The 18,303-nt window shown below is 54.6% G+C and overlaps 1 protein-coding gene across 1 annotated transcript in view; it reads left to right on the plus strand.

Annotated features, from left to right (window-relative positions):
• The window catches only part of NTRK3 (neurotrophic receptor tyrosine kinase 3), a 315,656-nt gene that overhangs the window by 278,612 nt on the left and 18,741 nt on the right, over positions 1-18,303 (plus strand). The window contains exon 17 of the mRNA XM_036278049.1: positions 12,381-12,455. Coding sequence (XP_036133942.1) covers positions 12,381-12,455 — 75 coding nt within the window. The remainder of the gene's footprint in view (positions 1-12,380; positions 12,456-18,303) is intronic.

Genomic DNA, 18,303 nt, shown 5'->3' on the forward strand with positions numbered 1-18,303 from the left:
AGGTCGTGCAGCAGTGTGAGCAGGTGAACCTCCGCCTTGCGGTCACGCAGGCCGAGGGCGCTCTACCCTCCTCTTCGTGTGTTCCTCTCTCCAGTTTTGGGAGAAGGTGCCCGGTGCTGACTGCAGACACGGCTGCAACGTGGACATCCGGGCGGGCTCAGAGCTCCCGTTGGGGGACTCCTGCTGGGGGACCTGGCGCCACACTGCGCGCTTTTGAGTGACCGCCGCACCGCGTCAACGCCAAGGCCCCCGATGCTGCACACAGCTGCAGAGGGGCCGACACAGAGGAAGGTGTGGGGACAGAGGGATGCATTGTAGGACAGCGTTCTCGTTTCCTGATGGAAGCCGGAGGATCTGCTCACTGAGTGTCTAGTACACAGCAGACACTTGCAAAGCCAGGCCTGTTGGTGGGCAGGACCGCTCTCCCCGACACCCCGGTCTCATCGCCCCGTGTCCTCGCTGCCATCAGAGGCTTTGCTTCCCTCTGGAGTGTGGGCTCGGCTTCCGCGGTCTCTTCTAGGTTTTACCTTCTGTGGGGCTGGGCTCTGTGTGTAATGACAGGTGGACAGAAGGCTTGATTCCTTGGGAGGGAGGCGGGGTCAGAGGTACGAAAATAAAGCCACAGCAGCTGTTCAAACCCCAGCCCCCTTCCCCCTCTGGATAAAATGAGGGAACAGCCTCCGGTTTTGAAATCGGCTCCTCCCATAATACCCAGGTCTGTCCAGGTTAGCGACTACAGCTTGCTTTCTGCTCCTCCTCCTTCCTCTCCTTTGAGATATTTAGGGTAATTGGCCAAATTCAGCCCGGTGGGCAGAAGAACAACTGGGTGGATTTACTTGATACATTTTTCGATGCCGGGAATTCCCTGGGTTCTTCCATTTACCTCAGCTCTTCCAGACCCCCACCTGCCAGGACCATACTGTTCTTTTCTTCAACACGGTGGTAGTGATGGGAACATCTATCTGTCTGCCACTCGGGCCCTTCATTCCGCAAAGTGCAGAGATCAAAATGGGGTGGGGGCCGGCGTTTTGAGCCATGAGACCCTCCAGCCGTCTGGCCGAAGACGACTTGGAGAGGACACGGTGACCGGGAGGCCAGTGTGCAAGCAATCGGACTCAGCAAGGAAGTAAACCAGTTATTTGGAGCGTTTTCCCCCCATGGGCTTAGGGATGCTTGTCCGCCCATCTTTGCTCAGGGGCTCTGACAACCTGTGACTGATGTGGAACCAGACTACAGGACTGGACGCCGGACGCCTCCGTTCAGTCCCTGCAGTGACGCTGGCGTGGGGCGTCTCTGTGTGGCCACGGACCTGAGCTTATCCCATACAAAGTGGGCGTGTCTTGTCTTTTCCTCTTCACCGTCTTACGGCGTCTCATCTCTCCCAGATGCTGTGGAAATGTGTTAGAGCTGGAGAACTACCCTGCGGATTCCTCTTTAATACCTCGGTGGCTTTGCTGTTTTTTTTTTTTTTCTCTCCTGGATGGGACTTGCAGGACTGGGTTCTGGTTCAGGGAGTCACTTAATTTCATGATATTGGCTTTAGATCCGTGTCCTTGACACTCAGCGGCTGAGGTTGGATTAGATGCATAGTTTCCCAACACGGTTTTTGTTTAAAAGCAATAAAACATTTTTCTTCGAATGGAATCTTGTAAAATAGATAGGGATGGATGGATGGATGGATGGATGGATGGATGAATGGATGGATAGAAGGATGGAGTGGATGGAAAGAAGGGAGGGAGGGAGGGAGGGAGGAAGGAAGGAAGGGAGGAAGTCTGGCTGGAAGGAAGGAAGGAAAAAATCAAGGAAGGAAGGCACACAGACAGACAGACAGAACTCTAGTTGAAGTGGAAGAACGTGGAGCCATGGTCTTCTGTTACCCCTTGCCTGCCCTCAGTCATGGGGTTCTTGCAGCACTTTGTGGAGGGCTTTCGGGCACCAGAACCCCTTCCGCAGGCTCCCCAGGTGAGGTCGGGGCAGCTGGTCTGGACAGTGGAGCAGTGGCAGCGATGGCAACAAGAATGGACGCAGCAAGGAGCCAGTGAGCACACCGCTCCCTGCCTCTCGGGTTTACCAGTTGGCCACGAAAGCCCTCACACCCAACCGGGCTGGAGGAGAAACGCTCACCTTGCACCTGCTGGTTGTGGGGCTCTGCGCTTTCAAACAGCCTCCCGGTGCTTTGCCTGGAGAGGAGGGGGGTCCCCCAAGACCCTCCAGAGTCGTACGCAGTCGGAGATGATCAGCCTCCATCTACAGAGGAGCCTCAGGTGAGGACTGGCCACGTGCTCAGGACCCGGAGATTCCTCAGCAGCCAGTCAGCGCTGGAGCATTCGCACAGCCTCAGGATGAGTGACCTGTGGGAACACGTGCTCGCCTCGTCCCTGCTGATGTATGTCCCCTCGCGCCCCGTCCCCAGCTGTCGGCAGCGTCCAAGTGCGGGGGACAGGATTCAGTTCTCTTCCTTTATTGTGTGCGAGGACAAATAAAAGAACGCAACCTGTGTTCCCGGGGAAGCACATTTTCAGAGGGAATGGAAATCTGTGGCTTCCATAAGCCAGAGGGGCGCGGACCGTACAAAGCGTAGAGATTTCAGCCCAACTAGAGGACGGCCGCCTGAGGGCTCGAGGGCTTGGTCGCAGTCAGTGGGTTGAATTTTGGGAGCGTGTTCCCATCAAAAGAAAGACATGGACGTGGCCTGGAGGCTGGCCAGCTGGGAGAATGGTCCAGACCAGCGTGCTGCTCAACTGGCTAAAACCGAGGACACGGGCCACGCACGGAAGGAAATGTTTAAAGAAGCATGGGCCACGCGTGGCCGCCCTCGTAAGTCCGGTCGTTCCGACTTGGGGAGTCCTGGAAGGATTGTCACCTGTCGTAGTGTAAACGAGACTGTGTTTGGGGACAAGTCATCAGGCAGTGGCATATCGGATAGACTCTGGGACCCGAGACCGCGGAGGCGAAGGCAGGCCGTGGAGTTGTCGCCGGAGGAGGCCTGGGAAGGCGACCTGAGGCAGGGCCCGGGTGCTCAAAGCCCCTTCGGTTTCGGATCACAACGTGAACAAGAGTAACAGAGAAACGGAGGGTCGGGATGGGTTTTTCACAAATGCATCCTTTAGGCCCCATTCTGCGTCCCTAGAGTGTTAGAAACAGATGGACAAATGCCAAATCATTCCATTTTAAAGAAACATGAGGCTGGAAAGAGTCTTAAATGTCAACTGCTTCACCCCTATGGCCCCAGGCAGAATAGCATCAAAATCATCCCAGACAGATGGCTCGCTCGCTCTATTATTGCATCTCCGGGGACTCCCCAGGTCCCCTCGTTCCTCCCCACTGGGACAAAGAGAAGCTGTTACCAGTGAGAGATTTGTCTTTTCCCTTCTAATTGGTCACACCCCTTCGAAGTGGGAAGTTCTCAGTTATGTCTAGCCAGAGTCCCACCTGCTGCAAGGTAAGTCTGTTTCATCCTCTGTCCTTAGTGGAGATATAAGTAGGATTGATATTGTGAGGCAGACACGGGAGCAGGGAAATGCCAAGGAAGCTCAACAAGACCAGGGTGCCTTGTGCATTTCATAGGTGACTGGCTGTATGTTTGTTCATGGGCTGTATCTTCACTGCTAGGGAGACAATGGCACAACAACGTCCTTGTCCCTTGTCCTGCCAAAACACCATACCCTCTTTCTGAGGGCAGTCCCCGGTGGTCTCTGAAAGGTGAGGCCATCTCCCTGACACTTTGACCTCTGGTTTACTTTTGGCAAGGATGACGGGGCAGGCAGTGGGATGGATACCGTCGTCACAGTCAGCCTCATCTCCACGGAGGAAGATGCTGGGAAAGAAAAACAGGGAGATGCCCCATGGGAAAGTGTCAAGAACTCGAGACATGCGTATCCTGGGGCTCATCCTCAAGGAAGGAGAGGAGGCGGGGCCAGCTGGAGGCCACCAACTGGCATGTTGAGGGGCTCCTTCCGGGCTGCTGTGGAGGGTGAGGAGGGCAGCCCAGCTTCAGCCCCCACAGTGCCTGTGCTACAGCCCACCCTGTTTGGGCTCCTCAAATGCAAAGGGCCTTTATTTATTTATCTATTTTGGGGAGGCAAACCGAATCTATAACCTACAAAGATACATAAATTTCCATACAAATATCTTCTTTTCCAGCTGTAATTAAGATATTTGCATGTGAAGAGAACAGCATGTTCCCCCAGCTTCCCCCTGGTAGGGAATTGTATTTCTTTCCTAATCCTCCAAGCCCAAGTCCTTGTTCTGTCTGTGTCTAAACAGGAGGAGCAGGAGGAGGCAGAGGATTGGGAGAGGATAGCATCTGAAACTGAGAATTTAATCACAGTTTCTGTTCCTGGGGAGGGGACGAGCCCGAGAGAGTGGCCAGAACACCCACTCATTCTGGAGGCAGGTAGATAGGGTTTGAAGCTAAACTTCTGTTTATAAGCTACGTGACCTCAAGACATTTTCTCAAATTCTCTAAGTCTTAGATCCTCATCTGGAAAAAAAAATGAGAACAATTTTTTTTTTTTCCATACAGATTAAATCAGATAATGTATGCAAATTGCCTGCTACCTAGTAGGCACTCGGTAGATGGTAATTATTATTCTAGGTAAGTAAATAAGGTAGAAATTATATATAAGAAATTTTAAACAATTTTAAGTTGCAAGCCAGGGTATCTCCCCTGATGGTCTTTGGTGCTGGATACTAAAATGAAAAGGGAGCCCTGGCCGGTTTGGCTCAGCGGTTAGAGCGTCGGCCTGCGGTCCTGAGAGACCCGGGTTCGGTTCCCGCTAAGGGCATGTACCTTGGTTGCAGTTTGTCCCCGGCCCTGGTCGGTCATGCGGGTGGCAGCCACTCGATGTGTTCCTTTCCCATCGATGTTTCTCTCTCTCTCTCTCTGTTCCTCTCTCTCCCTCCCACTCTACCTGAACAAAAAAATGGAAAAATGTCCTCGGGTGAGGATGAAAAAAAAAAATGAAAAGGGAGAAGAGCCCACTCAAGAGAACTTGGCGAAATAAAAAACAAAGTCACTCACGTTCGAGTTGGTCTGTTCAAAGCCCAGGAGCAAAGAGATAGTGCTAGAAGGTGGTCGGGAGGAGCTTACCCACGGGTGGAAGTGGGGGATCCCTTTCCCCACTGGGTGCTGGGGATCAGGTTCTTACAAGATCTCGAAAAATTAATTTTCTAGGACTGGCAGGGGAGAATGAGTGATTTTTCTTTGCCTGGAGTTGTAGCCCTCAGTCTCTGAAGTCCCATTTCCCTTCAGCCAGTCCTGGGGAAGGTGCAGCTGTGGATTCGGTAGAGCTAGAAGCAGAGCCAGTGTCCAGAGTTTCCCTTCTGTGGCGGGGCTGAGTCTGGTGTAGCATCAGGCTGGTCACAGTCCATCAGTCCATCGTGTGTGGGGGGGTCCAGGTGGCTGTGGGCCATGTGGGCGAGTGTGGGGGCGTGAGAGCCCCTACAAGCCAGGAGTCGGGCCCAAGTATCAGGAGAGAGCAACAACAACAACAAAAAAATGGAAGGGAACTCCTTTGTGTAGGAGCTCACATATCAAACCTTCCTGTGCTTGCAGTGGCCACGCGTGTTCTGGCCCATGACTTGTTCCTGGGTGTGACTGGCAGGCAAGTGCAGCCCCTGTTTCATGCAGACTTCACTGGGCATGTGTCTGCTGTCCAGTCTCTTTTTCCAGTGGCCTGCAGGGAACAGGCCTGGAGAAGGTTACACTGCAGCCTCCTGGCACAAATGGCATGCCTGTGTGTGTGTGTGTGTGTGTGTGTGTGTGTATGTGCGCGCGTTTCTTTCTTTATTGACTTGAGAGACAGAGGCAGGGAGAGGGAGAGAGATGGAAACATCGATGAGAGAGAACATCGACTGGCCGCCTCCTGCATGCCCCCCACTGGGGATCGAGCCCACAACCTGGGCATGTGTCCTGACCGGGAATCGAACTGGCGACCTCTTGGTGCGTGGGTCGATGCTCAACCACTGAGCCACACCAGCCAGGCTTCCCTTTGCTCTTTTTCCTTTTAATCAATAACCAGGTTATTATAGTGGTATCACAACCATCGGCTAACTGCAGACCATGAACTCTGCATTCGACAAATGTCTTCAGAATTAGAGCCTGTTCCAGGTTCCCCCTTCTCAGTCCAGAGGAAGTGTTTATGGCCACGTGCCCTGAGCTTGGGGACAGAGACAAGGCTGGCTGAAGTTCATTCTCCCTTCTCTCTCTCTCGTATCACATGCGGCCTGATGGTCACCGCTCATCATCGTATAGAACAGGAGACAACGGATATGCGCGAGCTTTGGGAACTATTGGCTTGGGCGCTGTTGGTTTTATCACCACCATTACCACCAGTATAGTCTGCTTAGTAAATGATCGTGTATATTCTGCAAAAATTAATCAAGTTCGTCAAGGTCCCAAGTGGATTGGCAGGGGAGGTCAGCTTGCCATCTCTGCCACCCGCCAGTTTCCATGACAACCTTGCCCCCCCCCCCCCCACTGAGTGACGCTCTCCGGCTCCCACAGTCAGGGTGCAGCTTTGATTTGTGGCCCAGGTTGTTCTTGAAATCGGCCACTTCCTTACCCAGTGGGTCCACCCCCAACTTCCCAATCTTCGTGTTTATTTATTTATTCATTCACTCATGGTGTGGAGTCATTTGGGTATGTGCATGTCCTGTAGCTTTCTTCAGCATACGCAAAGGGATCCGTTCTGGTTTTATCACAGTGATTTTTTTTTTTTACATAAAAAGTGCTTAATAGAATGACTTATTGAAAACATATCTGATCTCGTGTCAGATGTTTATAGTGAGTAAGGAGTAATGTACCCACTGGCACAGGCCTTTCTAAGTGGATCCTCATGGTCTTCACTTGCCAGACACCAGTGGTCAGTGTGTGGGGACTCTGGGCAGGTGCTCCGGAGACTCAATGGTGTCAGCTAAGGGGAAGCCCCTGGCTCTGATGCCCTAGCAAAGGCCCAGACTTCTCCGTAATGAGGCCTGGGAGAATATCTCCCAGTGAAACCACCCATGAGACTGGAGTTAGCGCCGGAAGGACTCTTCAGTCCTGTGCCCAGGGAAACAGATGAATCAGAGGCTGTGCAATCAGAGCAGCAAGCCAGCCTGCGTGGGCGCCCGCTCACCCTCGGCCGGTTCAGGTGAATCCGACAGTCCGTGCCGCCTGGCTAAGAAAGACGGTGCTGTCCGTCTGGTAATGGGCTTCCTTGGCTTCCCAGTAGGTTCAGAAACACTCTAGATCTTTTTACTGAACCTTCCTCTCTCTCCTGACCCAAGCCAGGACAGGGCCAACCATTGCTAGCATCCATTTCCATGATGACCCTTTTGCTCAGGCCCCTGTGACCAGCGCCGCTTCTGAAAGATTTGTTCTTTCTTCATCTGTGTCAGTCAGGGCCCAGTTTGGCTGTGATGGTCTGGAAACCTGTCAAGCTTGGATACCCATCCATGTTCTCATCCACTCCGTCCTGATCGTAAGGAGACCAACTGCATTTTCTTCGTGTCCACACACTGATGAGTCACTTTATTATTAGAGTCCCAATGCTTTCCACGTCACTGAACTGCCATTATCCCTAAAAAAAAATGTCTCCTTTGGTTGCTTATAAATCAAATTGCCTTGATACCAAGTATTTATATGGCAAGTAGACCTCAGGTACCAGTTCTGAACGGCTGGCGGTGGTTGGCCAGAGGGGAGTGATGGGGAGACCCGGTCGCTACATTTAGAGTCGGTGACAAAGCATGTAGTGATCACCTGGCAATGTGCCCCATGGGTACACGTGGATTGGGGGGATGTACCCCATCCCAGACAGTGTTCTCAGTTCCGGGATTACCCTGGGTCCATTTAGTCAAGGTCCGACCTTAGCTCCTAACAGTGGAGGGATTCTAATAAGGCACAGGTGTGAGTTTACTGGACGTACCTCTGTACCTGTGTCGAAGGACCGTGTACGAGGAAGGTGAGCCTGCGTTACTGAAGCTAAGTTACTCGATGTGCCCAAGTTTATGTAGATGAGACTAGTATCCCAATAGCCCGACTTATCTTCTCCTGGCCTTTCCCTCACGCTTCACTTGCAGAGTTTTCTTTATTCTTAAAGAACTCGTGAATAGCACGATACTTTGTTCTTGGTGGACTTGTTTCCTGTTCCACTCTGCCAAGATTTTTTTTTTTTTTTTTTGAGGGCTATATACAGCTCTGTGCCATCGGCAGATTTTATCCATGTGTCGGCAATGACTTCAAGCACGTTTCTAAGTTGGGGAAAACGTTGACTAGCCCAGGACTTGGTTTCATTGCTGGAGTCTGATCCCACTCAGATGGCGATCCAGTTATCAGCCTTCTTTGAATGTAGTCATCCCATGGTGATGGCTCAACCCAAGTGAGCTCTTCTCTTATGCCCATTGACCTCTTCTGTTCAAGAATATTTCGAGAGAGTCCTTGATAAATGCTCGAATGGAATTTGCGCAAGGCATCTACACCGGCAAACTTGTGAAATCCTGGCTGGAAATGAGCTTGGGGATTCTCTCCTCAAACCCACTTATTTGAAAGATGGAAGACCCTGAACCCGGGAGAGAGAAAGCAGGTGTTTGTCAAGTTCATTAATTAGGGGTGGCGTCAAGACGAGCACTCTGGGCTTCCACCTCACAGGTCCAGGGCATCCCTAGCATTGTCAGAATACTTGTGAGGTCGACCAGGCTGGTGTTATTATTCCTGTGTGCAGACGAGTGGACCAAGGCTCAGAGGCCCGTCAGTACCCCCCACGTGCACAGACAGTGAGGGCACAGCTGGGTTCAGTGTTCTGATTCTTAATAAGGCGTGCGCGGTCCCTCGGGAGTAGAATGTTGACGGAGTGCACCAGGGTAGCACAGTCCCCGTGAGGTCAGGTGCACCTCGGAGTTGGGAGTGTGAGCCTACAGCCAGCCCGTTTCATGATCTTTTTCTAGCTGGGCTCTGAGGCAGAGACACTGGAGGCAAAGGAGGCAAACAGTGGGGGGCGACAAGGCTGGCCATCATAGCAAGCAAGGGGACCCCAGCTCAGGGAGTGTGGGGTCTCTAGGGTGAGAGTAAAGCAATCAGCAGCAAGGTGATTTGAGCCCAGTGTAGCCCCAAAGCGGGGTACAGATCAGTGACCCCGAAGAGGGAGGGAGGGGTGCGAGGGGCAGGGAGGTAGTGGCTGGAGGTAAAGGAAGCTGGTACCTGTAGATGTGTTGTAGAGAGTGAGTTGTTTCACGTGTTCATTGCCCAGTGTGTTCTCAAGAACATCTGTTGGCACGTATTTGTCCACAGTCGCCGGGGATTTCGGAAAGTGTATTTCACCAACCACGCATCCGCGTGCCGAGCACCGCGTCAGGTAGGCATTTCACAAAGGTCTGTTTGATGAAAGAAAAAGAGAGACAGGTGCACCCCTTGGTGAATGGCTGATCTGGGGTGACGCTCCAGAGCTGTGCAGTTTGGGACAGTCAGAAATCGCAAAACTGGGTTTCAACCTAGAGACACGGCGGGGGGTTGTCCTTCGGTCTGGCGACACGCCCCTTCCTGACTCAGGCTGGCGGGATTAAACCGCAGGCTGGGGCAGCACAGAGCCCTAGGCAGCGGCCTGTGTCCCGTGGAACGGAACGGACTACCCGGCGGTTTCCCAGAAAAGCTGGCTAAGTTCAGTTCGGAGCATTGGGGCTAGCTTGGCGCCGATGACCTCAGCATTTTGCTTTTTTCTCGATCCTGAGATCCTAAGAGTCAACTGTGTAAGAGCCAGTGCTCAGGTAGGCCCAGAGGGGAGCAGGGGCGTGAGGACCTGTGACGAGCACGTTCCTGGGGTGCTCTGAGACGCCAGGCCGGACCCGCCCCGCCTGGTCTGCCGGTGGACAGGTCCGGTCCTCTCTCTCCTCCCGCACACCTGGCCGTGCTCCACCGGCCCTGCCGTGAGCTCCCCGGCCAGCCACGGCGTTTGTCTCGCTCGGAGACCTTGAAGCCCTTCTCTTCAAAAATCTATGATTCCTGCCCTGGCCGGTTTGGCTCAGCGGTTAGAGCGTCCACCTGCGGTCCAGAGAGACCCGGGTTCGGTTCCCGCTAAGGGCACGTACCTCGGTTGCAGTTTGTCCCCGGCCCTGGTTGGTCGTGTGGGTGGCAGCCACTCGATGTGTCCCTTTTACATTGATGTTTCTCTCTCTCTCCACCCCCCCCCCCACTCTTATCTGAACAAAATATCGAAAAAATGTCCTTGGGTGAGGATTTAAAAAAAAAATCTACGATTTCTTCTATATTAAAGAAAAATCTTCATTTGACATTCCTGCCCCTTCCTATTCCCCTCTGTCTCCCGGAAAGGGGGAGTTAGCAGCTGCTGTCTTAATTTGGGGGCTTCTGGTCTTCCCACTTCACTGACGCTGCGATTTCGGGGTCACGGATGATCTCTTCCCAGCAAAATTCCAACGCCTTTCCTCTGAAGCGCAGCCCTCTTCCGAGCTGTCGCTTGACGGGACTGTTCACGCCCGTCTTCGCCCACCTCCGCACCCCCGCCGCAGAGCATCCGGTTCCTTGCTCAGTAAATGCCTTGCTCTGCAATTGCGGCCATTCAGCTCTTCCCATCTCTCCGTTCCTCTTGTGTCCCATGAAGGCACCGCCATCTGACATCTGCTCGGGACCTCGCACAGGGCGCTGGTATCACCCGCTGGCTCTCTGTGGGCGCGGTTGGAATTTGGGTTTTAGCCTCTGCCCCTCTTCTCTGTGGCTTCTCCATCGGTAATCTCCCTGGAGAGTTCACTGGCCGCTGACACGCAGGTGAAACTCAGCGCGACCACCTCCCGCCTCTCAAGCAGACGCCCCTCCTCCAGGGCCCCTCTCTTGGGAGGGTCCCCCAAGGGCAGTCCCTCCCACACCCCGCGGGTCTCTTCACCCCACCCGGTACCGCTTGTTCTTTGCTTGTCAGCAGGACCTGCCCAGCTCTGCGCACTGCTCAGACCGGTCTCAGCCTTTGTCCCCATGTCCCGGATGGGCCGTCCCTCCTGCTTGTAGAGGAGCCTCCCACGGGCCCCTGTGCGTGTCACTCTCCTTCCTGCCCCTCCCGCGAGCAGCTCTCAGTTCCACCCCTGCAGGCCTGGGCCCCTGCCACAGTGGCGTCTGCTCATCTCCACCCCCCGTGGACCTGCGTGCATTTGCTCCGGCTGCTGGAGCAGCGGCGCGCACCAGGTTGGTGGCTGAAAGACAGAAACGTACCGGTGTGGGGGCTGGAAGTCTGCGCTCTGGGGCCTCTGTCCGCGGCTGCAGATGCTGTCTCCTCCCTGTGCCCTCACATGGTCGTCCCTCCGTGGGTGCCTGTGTCCAAAGGTCCTATTCTTTGAAGGACACCGTCATACTGGGTTAGAAACCACCCATATGACCTAGTTTACGTCAACTCCCTCTGTAAAGACCCTTCTCCCTTTCCAGTCACATTTGAGGTGCTGGGGGTGAGGGCTTCAATGTAATGTCTTCCCGGAGCGGGACGTGATTCTTAACATCTTCTCTTCCCAACTTCCCATCTGTTCCTTCTTTCATTTCCCTCCTTGTAAACCCAGCAACCCCTTCCATTGTCTTCGCACGTGTCCCGGGCACCCCGCGTGGGTCCCCCCCGCGGTGTGCGCTGCATCGCTCGCCTGTCCTTCGGGGCGTCCGTGCCGCCCCGGCTCCGGGCTGCCGCGCGGGCCAACTGTTCTTCCCAGCACAGCTGCCCGCCGGGCGGGCCTGGGCACCGTCACCGCTCAGTTGCCGCGGGTCCCTCCTCCGACTCTCAGGAGGCCTTGGAGGGCAGTGGGGTTTTCCTGAGGGGTCAGGGGTCGTATGCCGAGGCTCCCCTGCACAGGGGGCGTCTGGCCAGCTCGCCTGCTTCCAAACTGGAGCGGCGGCAGGGAAGGGCATCTGGGCAGCAGCCCTGGCGGTCAATTTAGCGATTTTTCCCACTGAGGACAAGAAGGACACAGGCTCCCTCAGAAGCTTTGGAGAAGGTGCTATTTCTCTGACCTGCGGGGGCGGAAATTCTAGAGGGAATCCAGTTCCGTTGGCGGTGGCGGTGGACTGGGAGGGGCTGGAGGGAGCGAGCTGAGCCCTTGGAGGGCAGCAGTCGATCTTGGTGGGCACAAAGGAAGACGGCCGGGTGCCGTGTACCAGGACAGTGCGATGGTGCGTTGGCAAGCCGTGGGCAGCTTCTCCGGGTGGGCGCCCCATGCGGGCCTTGGACGGGGTCGATGTGGTCAGCCTTTCCCCGTAGTGGTCTGAGAGAGTGTCTGGAGGCTGTGGCCAGGGGAGACACGCCACTCAGGGGAGGACACACCGCTACCCTTCCTCCTTCTCTCCATCCATGCTTCCTTCCTCTGCCTTCACCCCGTTCTTCTCTCTCCCACCTGCTCCCCCCCGCGTTCACGGTCAGGAAGGGCCACGCCGGAACGGCCCGGTCTGCGTGTCCTGGCAGCGGCAGAGGCTGGCGGCACCGGCGGCTTCCACAGTGAGTCTGGGTTTGTGTCTGGGGCCGAGGGGCTGGGCCGGGCCGTCCCCACACCGACTGACCGCTTGCAAGCTTCGGAGAGGGGCGTCCAAGGCTGGGGCTGCTCTCAGCTCTCCTTCACCATCGGGGCGCCACTTCACTCCCACGGAAGTGTCCTGCAAAGGCCATCGATGTGCTTGGGGTGTCTCGTGGAGAAAGCATGGTGGGCGGAGGGGCTTACATCTGGTGCACATCTGGGAGAGCCGCCAGAGGTCGTATGGCTGCCGAGGCTGCTGTCCAGGCCTGTGTGTGTGGAGGCCGGAGGCTCTGCATGGACCGTGTTCGGGCTGCTTTCTTGCATTTCAGGGCTGTGGCCTTCAGCATCGGATGCGTAGACTCCCTTTGAGGAACTATGACTACCCCGCAGGCACACGCGTCCGAGGAGACAGGTCTCCCTGCGGACCTCAGCTGCGGCTTGGTCTAAGAAATGTGACGTTCAGGACAGAGCTCTGAGCCCTTCCCACTGAGTATTTGGGGGGAAGGCTTTTTCCTTTCCCAGGTTAGTTTCCACGGTCTGGCATGGATGAGGACACACTGTGGAGTCGCTGAAGGGCCATCTGTCTTGTCTCGACCATCAGACCGAATTAGATGGCGCCCGTTCACTGCTAGCTTGGGGGCGCTTTCCTTCTGGGTTGGGAGCGGCCCACTTGGGATCATGGAAATACAACCTGTACCCGTCCAGCCTTAGGAATCCCGCCCAGACTGGGAAGACCCGGGTCCTGCTTGCCATCTGAGATGCTTTCCCAGAGGCGAGGTGCTGTCTCCGAACGCTGACCGCGTGTGCGGGAGCTCGTTCTGCAGCCCCGGGTGTCCCGTACACGATACGGTCCTGATGCTGCGGGCCCGGAGCGGTGCTTGGTGTTTCTCCAGGCGTGTTCATGTCCCTCGTGGCTGGGTCAGGGAGGGAGATTAAACAGAGCCTCCCAGGTCTCAGGATCACGTTTTTGCAGGCACCTCCTCTTGGCACTGTGGCCGATAACAGCATTGGAGGTGAGGATTGCTCAGTGCCAGCTGCCAGAGCTGATCGGAGGGAGCGAGCTTGCTAGCCTCTGGAGGATTCTGAAAACAGGACCATTACAAGAGATTGATCACCAGTCTCTTCTCGCGCTTTTAAAACATCACGTGCATTTCTTTCACACCAGGGTAAACCTCTGGGTTTCAGGGGCTGACAGGTTTAATTCAAGCATCAAATTAGTTCATTTTATCAATGAAATTAAACAAACATGTATTACTAAACAACTCTGTATTTGATTGTCTAAACTTGGACACCTCTGAGCACGAAAAGGGAGGCTATTAATAAGTAAGTAGATACTATAACATAAACTGATACTTTCCCTGGTCAGTTGGCACAGTCACTCACTCTGTGTACCATGAACTCGTCTTGGTGCTAAGAGAGACAAATGAATGAAACAGACAGAGATCTCTGCCCTTAATAAGAGAGATGGAAAATAAAGATAGACTATATAATCTGTTTGAGAATAATAGATGCTTAGAAGAAAAATAAATCAGAGAAGAGAAAAGTGTTTGGTGGAGTGGTTGTGGTATGCTGTGTGTGTGTGTGTGTGGTGTGCGTGTGTGCACAGTTTTAGACAGAAAGGTCAAAGCACTTGAGTGTCCTAAAGAATATAGTGTATTTTGGTTCATCTGCTTTAGCCAAGGAGGGCTCTCATGGCGTGGCGAAAATCTTCCTGAAACAAGTCAGATCTGGAGATTCTGAGTCCAAAGCAAGAAATGATCGGGAGAACGGCCACTGCAGAGGGAGGACCAGGTGGCCGTGGCCCAGCCCGTCTACTTGGCAGGGAGGTTTCGTGTCCGACAGGGGGCCGGGAGCTTCCGGAAGCGAGTAAGGCTGTGGGTTCGTCCACGTAGGCAGAATCTTGTGGGGAGCCCTTCACACTTCGACTTGCACTGGCCACTCAGGGTATCCCAAGCCCTCCCTTCTTTTATACAGTGTCCTTGGGGGTGACAGGGGACAGCAACGTACACGTGCTGAGCACCTACACCAGCCAGGGACTTGGCTCGGGGCTTCGAGCAAGTTAACTTCTCTAATCTACACGGTTCCCGCGAAGCGTTCTGATAGTCCCACGTGCGGAGGAGAACACCGGTGTTCAAACACGGGGCTTCAAAATAGCGGAGCCAGGATGCGGACCCAGGCTGGACTGAGTCTGCAGTCCTGCCTTGATTCGTCAGTCCCAGCATTTATCCGGACACACCTGTTGGCGGGAAGTGGGAGGAAGAGAGAGAAGGGAGGTGGGACTGGCCAGGTGACCCGAGGGCCTGCCGAGGGGAGGGGCTGGTTTGCATGGCTGGGCCGAGCGGAGCTCTGTGGGTGTGGTTGTCACCTCCGCTGTGTGTGCATGAAGCTGCAGCAATGTCCGCCTCTCCCTGCGTTTTTGTCCTTGGGAATGGGGACCGGCATGGGACATTTCCGGGGCATGAGAGCAAGTCTTCCCCCTGTGGCATCCATGCTGAGAGGAGGTGGAGCTTGACTCCAGGGTGGCGTGTTCCTGGGTCCCACGCATGCTGGAAGGAGGGCGGTGCATGGGCCTGAGCCTGGACCGAGGGGGTGGGTGCCTGCATGCAGAGATCGGAGGCCCGGGGAAGGTGTTTTGACAGCGGTCGGAGCGAAGAGTTGCATTTGAAGAGAGATTCCTAGACTTCTGCCCGCCTTTGGGAATGGAATCCACAGACTGACCTCATCCCGCCCTAGGACTGCTATTAGCAAGAAGCAGGGTGTCTCTGGACCACATCTTATTCTGGCTACACTTAACATCAGTATTAGTGTGACCTTGTATTTACTTGTAATATGCATTCACACACTTTCCAGAAACAATGCGGGTCGCGTCTTATCTCATGCACCAGGCGAGCCCTTGCTGAGGTTATGTTGCCAGCAGACCACCTCCAGGGCTGCCGCAGTCGTGAGAAGGACGATTTGGGGGTGTTAGTACCTCTCTCCAGCTTTCCTTTTCTGCTAAAGGGGGCGCTTTTCACCTGTCATGTTGCTGTCTTCTTGGCTTCTGGAGCATATTTATCCAGAGGCTCATGCACGTCAAGGCAGTGTCTCTCTTAGTTTCACGATCTGTGTCCTATGGAGAGAAAGGAGTTATTACTCTGTCATTCATGAAGGATTCTCTTCACCATCACAGCATCCGTGTCACCGAGGAATATGCCCCAGGCACGTCCCTCGCTGCGGTCTTCTAAGTACTGGCTCGTGGCAACCCCGTCAAGACCCGGTTCTTCACGGCGGTGGCCTGTTGTCTGCTTTCCCTCCGTCACTTTGGTGCTCAGAGCTAAGAGCAAAGCCTCGCTCCTCTCCCTCCAGATGGTATTCTTCTCCGACTCAGCTTGCCGGGTCCCCTCCCTGACAGAAACAAGCAAACAGACTAGCTTGGCTTCTGCACCACTAGCCCATCTCAGCACCACTTTGCGTGTCTGCTCTGCATCCGTGGGGACGGGTAGAGACTAGAAATGACCGGTGGATTTCAAGAGAGCAAGAATATTTCCTCTTCCACCAGTCACAGAAGCCCGACCTGCCACTCACGTGTGCAGGGTGTGCTTTAATGCACAATGAAGGACAATTCTCAGTCTTCAATGCACGTTGGTGAGGGCTCGCGGTCATGAGTGTGCCCCATTCAGGACGCTGCTCAGAGACCTGATCGAGGCACAGCCTCAGCCTAGCGTGCCTGGAGCCCAGGGCTGTCTCCCCAGCGGATGATCCCCGTTTTCTGCAGAGCCTGAGAGCGCATGCCTGTCTCTGTGCATGTCCAGGGCACACAGGAGCTCAGATGCTCTTTCCTTCATTTCTTTATGTTGGTGCTTTCGGCTGTCCCTGCGGTTGCGGGGTACATTAGGCTGCAGTGAAGTTGTCTATGAGCCAGAGAGTGGGACATGGGTGGAGGAACTAACCGACATGATTTAACAGCCCTGGGACCGCAGGAAGTGATTTCCAAGCCTTGCATTACAAGGTAGTTGAGACTGGTCTTTTGGGGAGACGGTGACACATTCTTCTGTGGGAGAGTCCTCTTAATTATGTGATACACTATGTCCTCAAGTTCAGGGACATCGGCTCTGTGGTCCCACGGCCAGTCCTCTGGGTCCCCACCGGGAGATTTATCGCGAGATGGGAACACTGTCCATTACATGGTGATTACTCTTTGAAGTCCTAGCTCCCTGAGCGCGATGGTCTCAGATCAGCGTGAGGAGCGTGGCCTGGAACGGGGTGGGGCTCAGGTCCCCTGTGCAGGGGCGGTGGTAGTCCAGGGGAGGATGACAGACAGGGGAAGGGGGGCTCTGGGTGCGCCAGCCGGGACTGCTCATGAGCGACGTGGCCCGAGTCTTTATGAAGATTCTATGCTCCTTGCTCTAAATCTTACCTTCCGAGTTGGTCAAGTCCATTTGTTTCCACAACTCTCTGGGGACAGATGACTCACGAGAAATCCATATGTCTGAAGAACAGTGACAGGACCTCCTGTCTGGGGGCGCTGGCGGGGACGGTAGGAGTTCCGCTGTCCCCTTTGCCTGGACCTGTGGGCTGGTACTTGCCTCTCCTGGGGACCAGCTAGTTCCTCTGATTTCTGCCGGGGCCGTGGCTAACCCTGATGGCCAGCACGTGTCTGAGGCCGCCTCCAGCCTCCAGCTGAAGGGAGTGGCTCTCCGTTCAGGTGCTGGTCCCAGAGACGTGCTGTGAACCATGTCCCTGGGGTGCTTTGTGGCTGGGGAAGCCCTGGCGTCGGGTGGCACCATGCAGGGCACGAGAAGAGGCGGGGAGCAGGCAGACTGCACTTCTGCCCCAGGCGGCAGGTTGGTTTCTCCCTGGGCCTCTCGGATCTCTTTCTTCTTAGGTTCATTTCTAGAAACAGACATTTTCCTCCTGGAAAATAGAGACCAAGGTGAGAGTTGACTTTCCCAGTGTTCTAACAACGTTCCTTCAGTGGACAGAAACCCTCCCCCGAGCTGTCTGAGGCAAAAAGACAACGTTATTCTCTCAACTGTCACAAACGCCAGATTTAGGGCATGTTCCTGGTGTGGCGTCATTCTGAGACCCAAATAAGTCACCGGCCTTGGTACGTTGCTTCTCTCTCCCTCCGCCTCTTTTTTCCTGCCCGAGACAGTGATCAGAAGGAGACGGAGACATGAATGGGGAATGGATTCCCCAACAATCAAGGCTGATGGGTTTTGGAAAGGAGGGTGAGACACGCTGCAGCCATTGAGCAGATTATCGGGGACCGAGGTGATCAGTAACCGCGACTTGTGCTCATTGGCGAGGCCTGGCCTTCGACAGCCCAGGTGACCAGATGGGAAATACTCGCTGTCCTTTCTGTGCGAGTCAGGCCTGGCTCTGTGCAGAGAAAAATCTACAGCGGAAGACACAGGAAGCCAGGTTCACGACCGATTGTTTCTCCAGTCTGCCTGCACGGAGGAACACAGTGCTTCCTAGTGTCTTTTTTTTTCTTCTTCTTCTCTCTCTCTCTCTCCCTTTTAATCTTCATCCAAGGATATTTTTCCATTGATTTTAGATAGAGTGGAAAGGAAGGAGGGAGGGAGAGAGAGAAACATCGATGTGAGAGAGACACATTGATTGGTTGCTTCCCACACGACCCAGACCAGGGCCGGGCATGGAACCTGCAACCCAGGTCTGCGCCCTTGACAGGGAATCAAACCCAAGACCCTTTGGCCTGCGGGCCGACGCTCTAACTGCTGAGCCAAACCGGCCAGGGCCCTGGTGCCGTTTTCAGGAGCGCTCTCCGGGCTGATGTTGGTACCCTCTCCCTCCATTGCATCTGCAGATTAGATATTTCTGAATGAAAGT

The sequence above is a fragment of the Molossus molossus genome, unplaced genomic scaffold, assembly GCF_014108415.1.
Source record: "Molossus molossus isolate mMolMol1 unplaced genomic scaffold, mMolMol1.p scaffold_m16_p_24, whole genome shotgun sequence".
Taxonomy (NCBI): domain Eukaryota; kingdom Metazoa; phylum Chordata; class Mammalia; order Chiroptera; family Molossidae; genus Molossus; species Molossus molossus.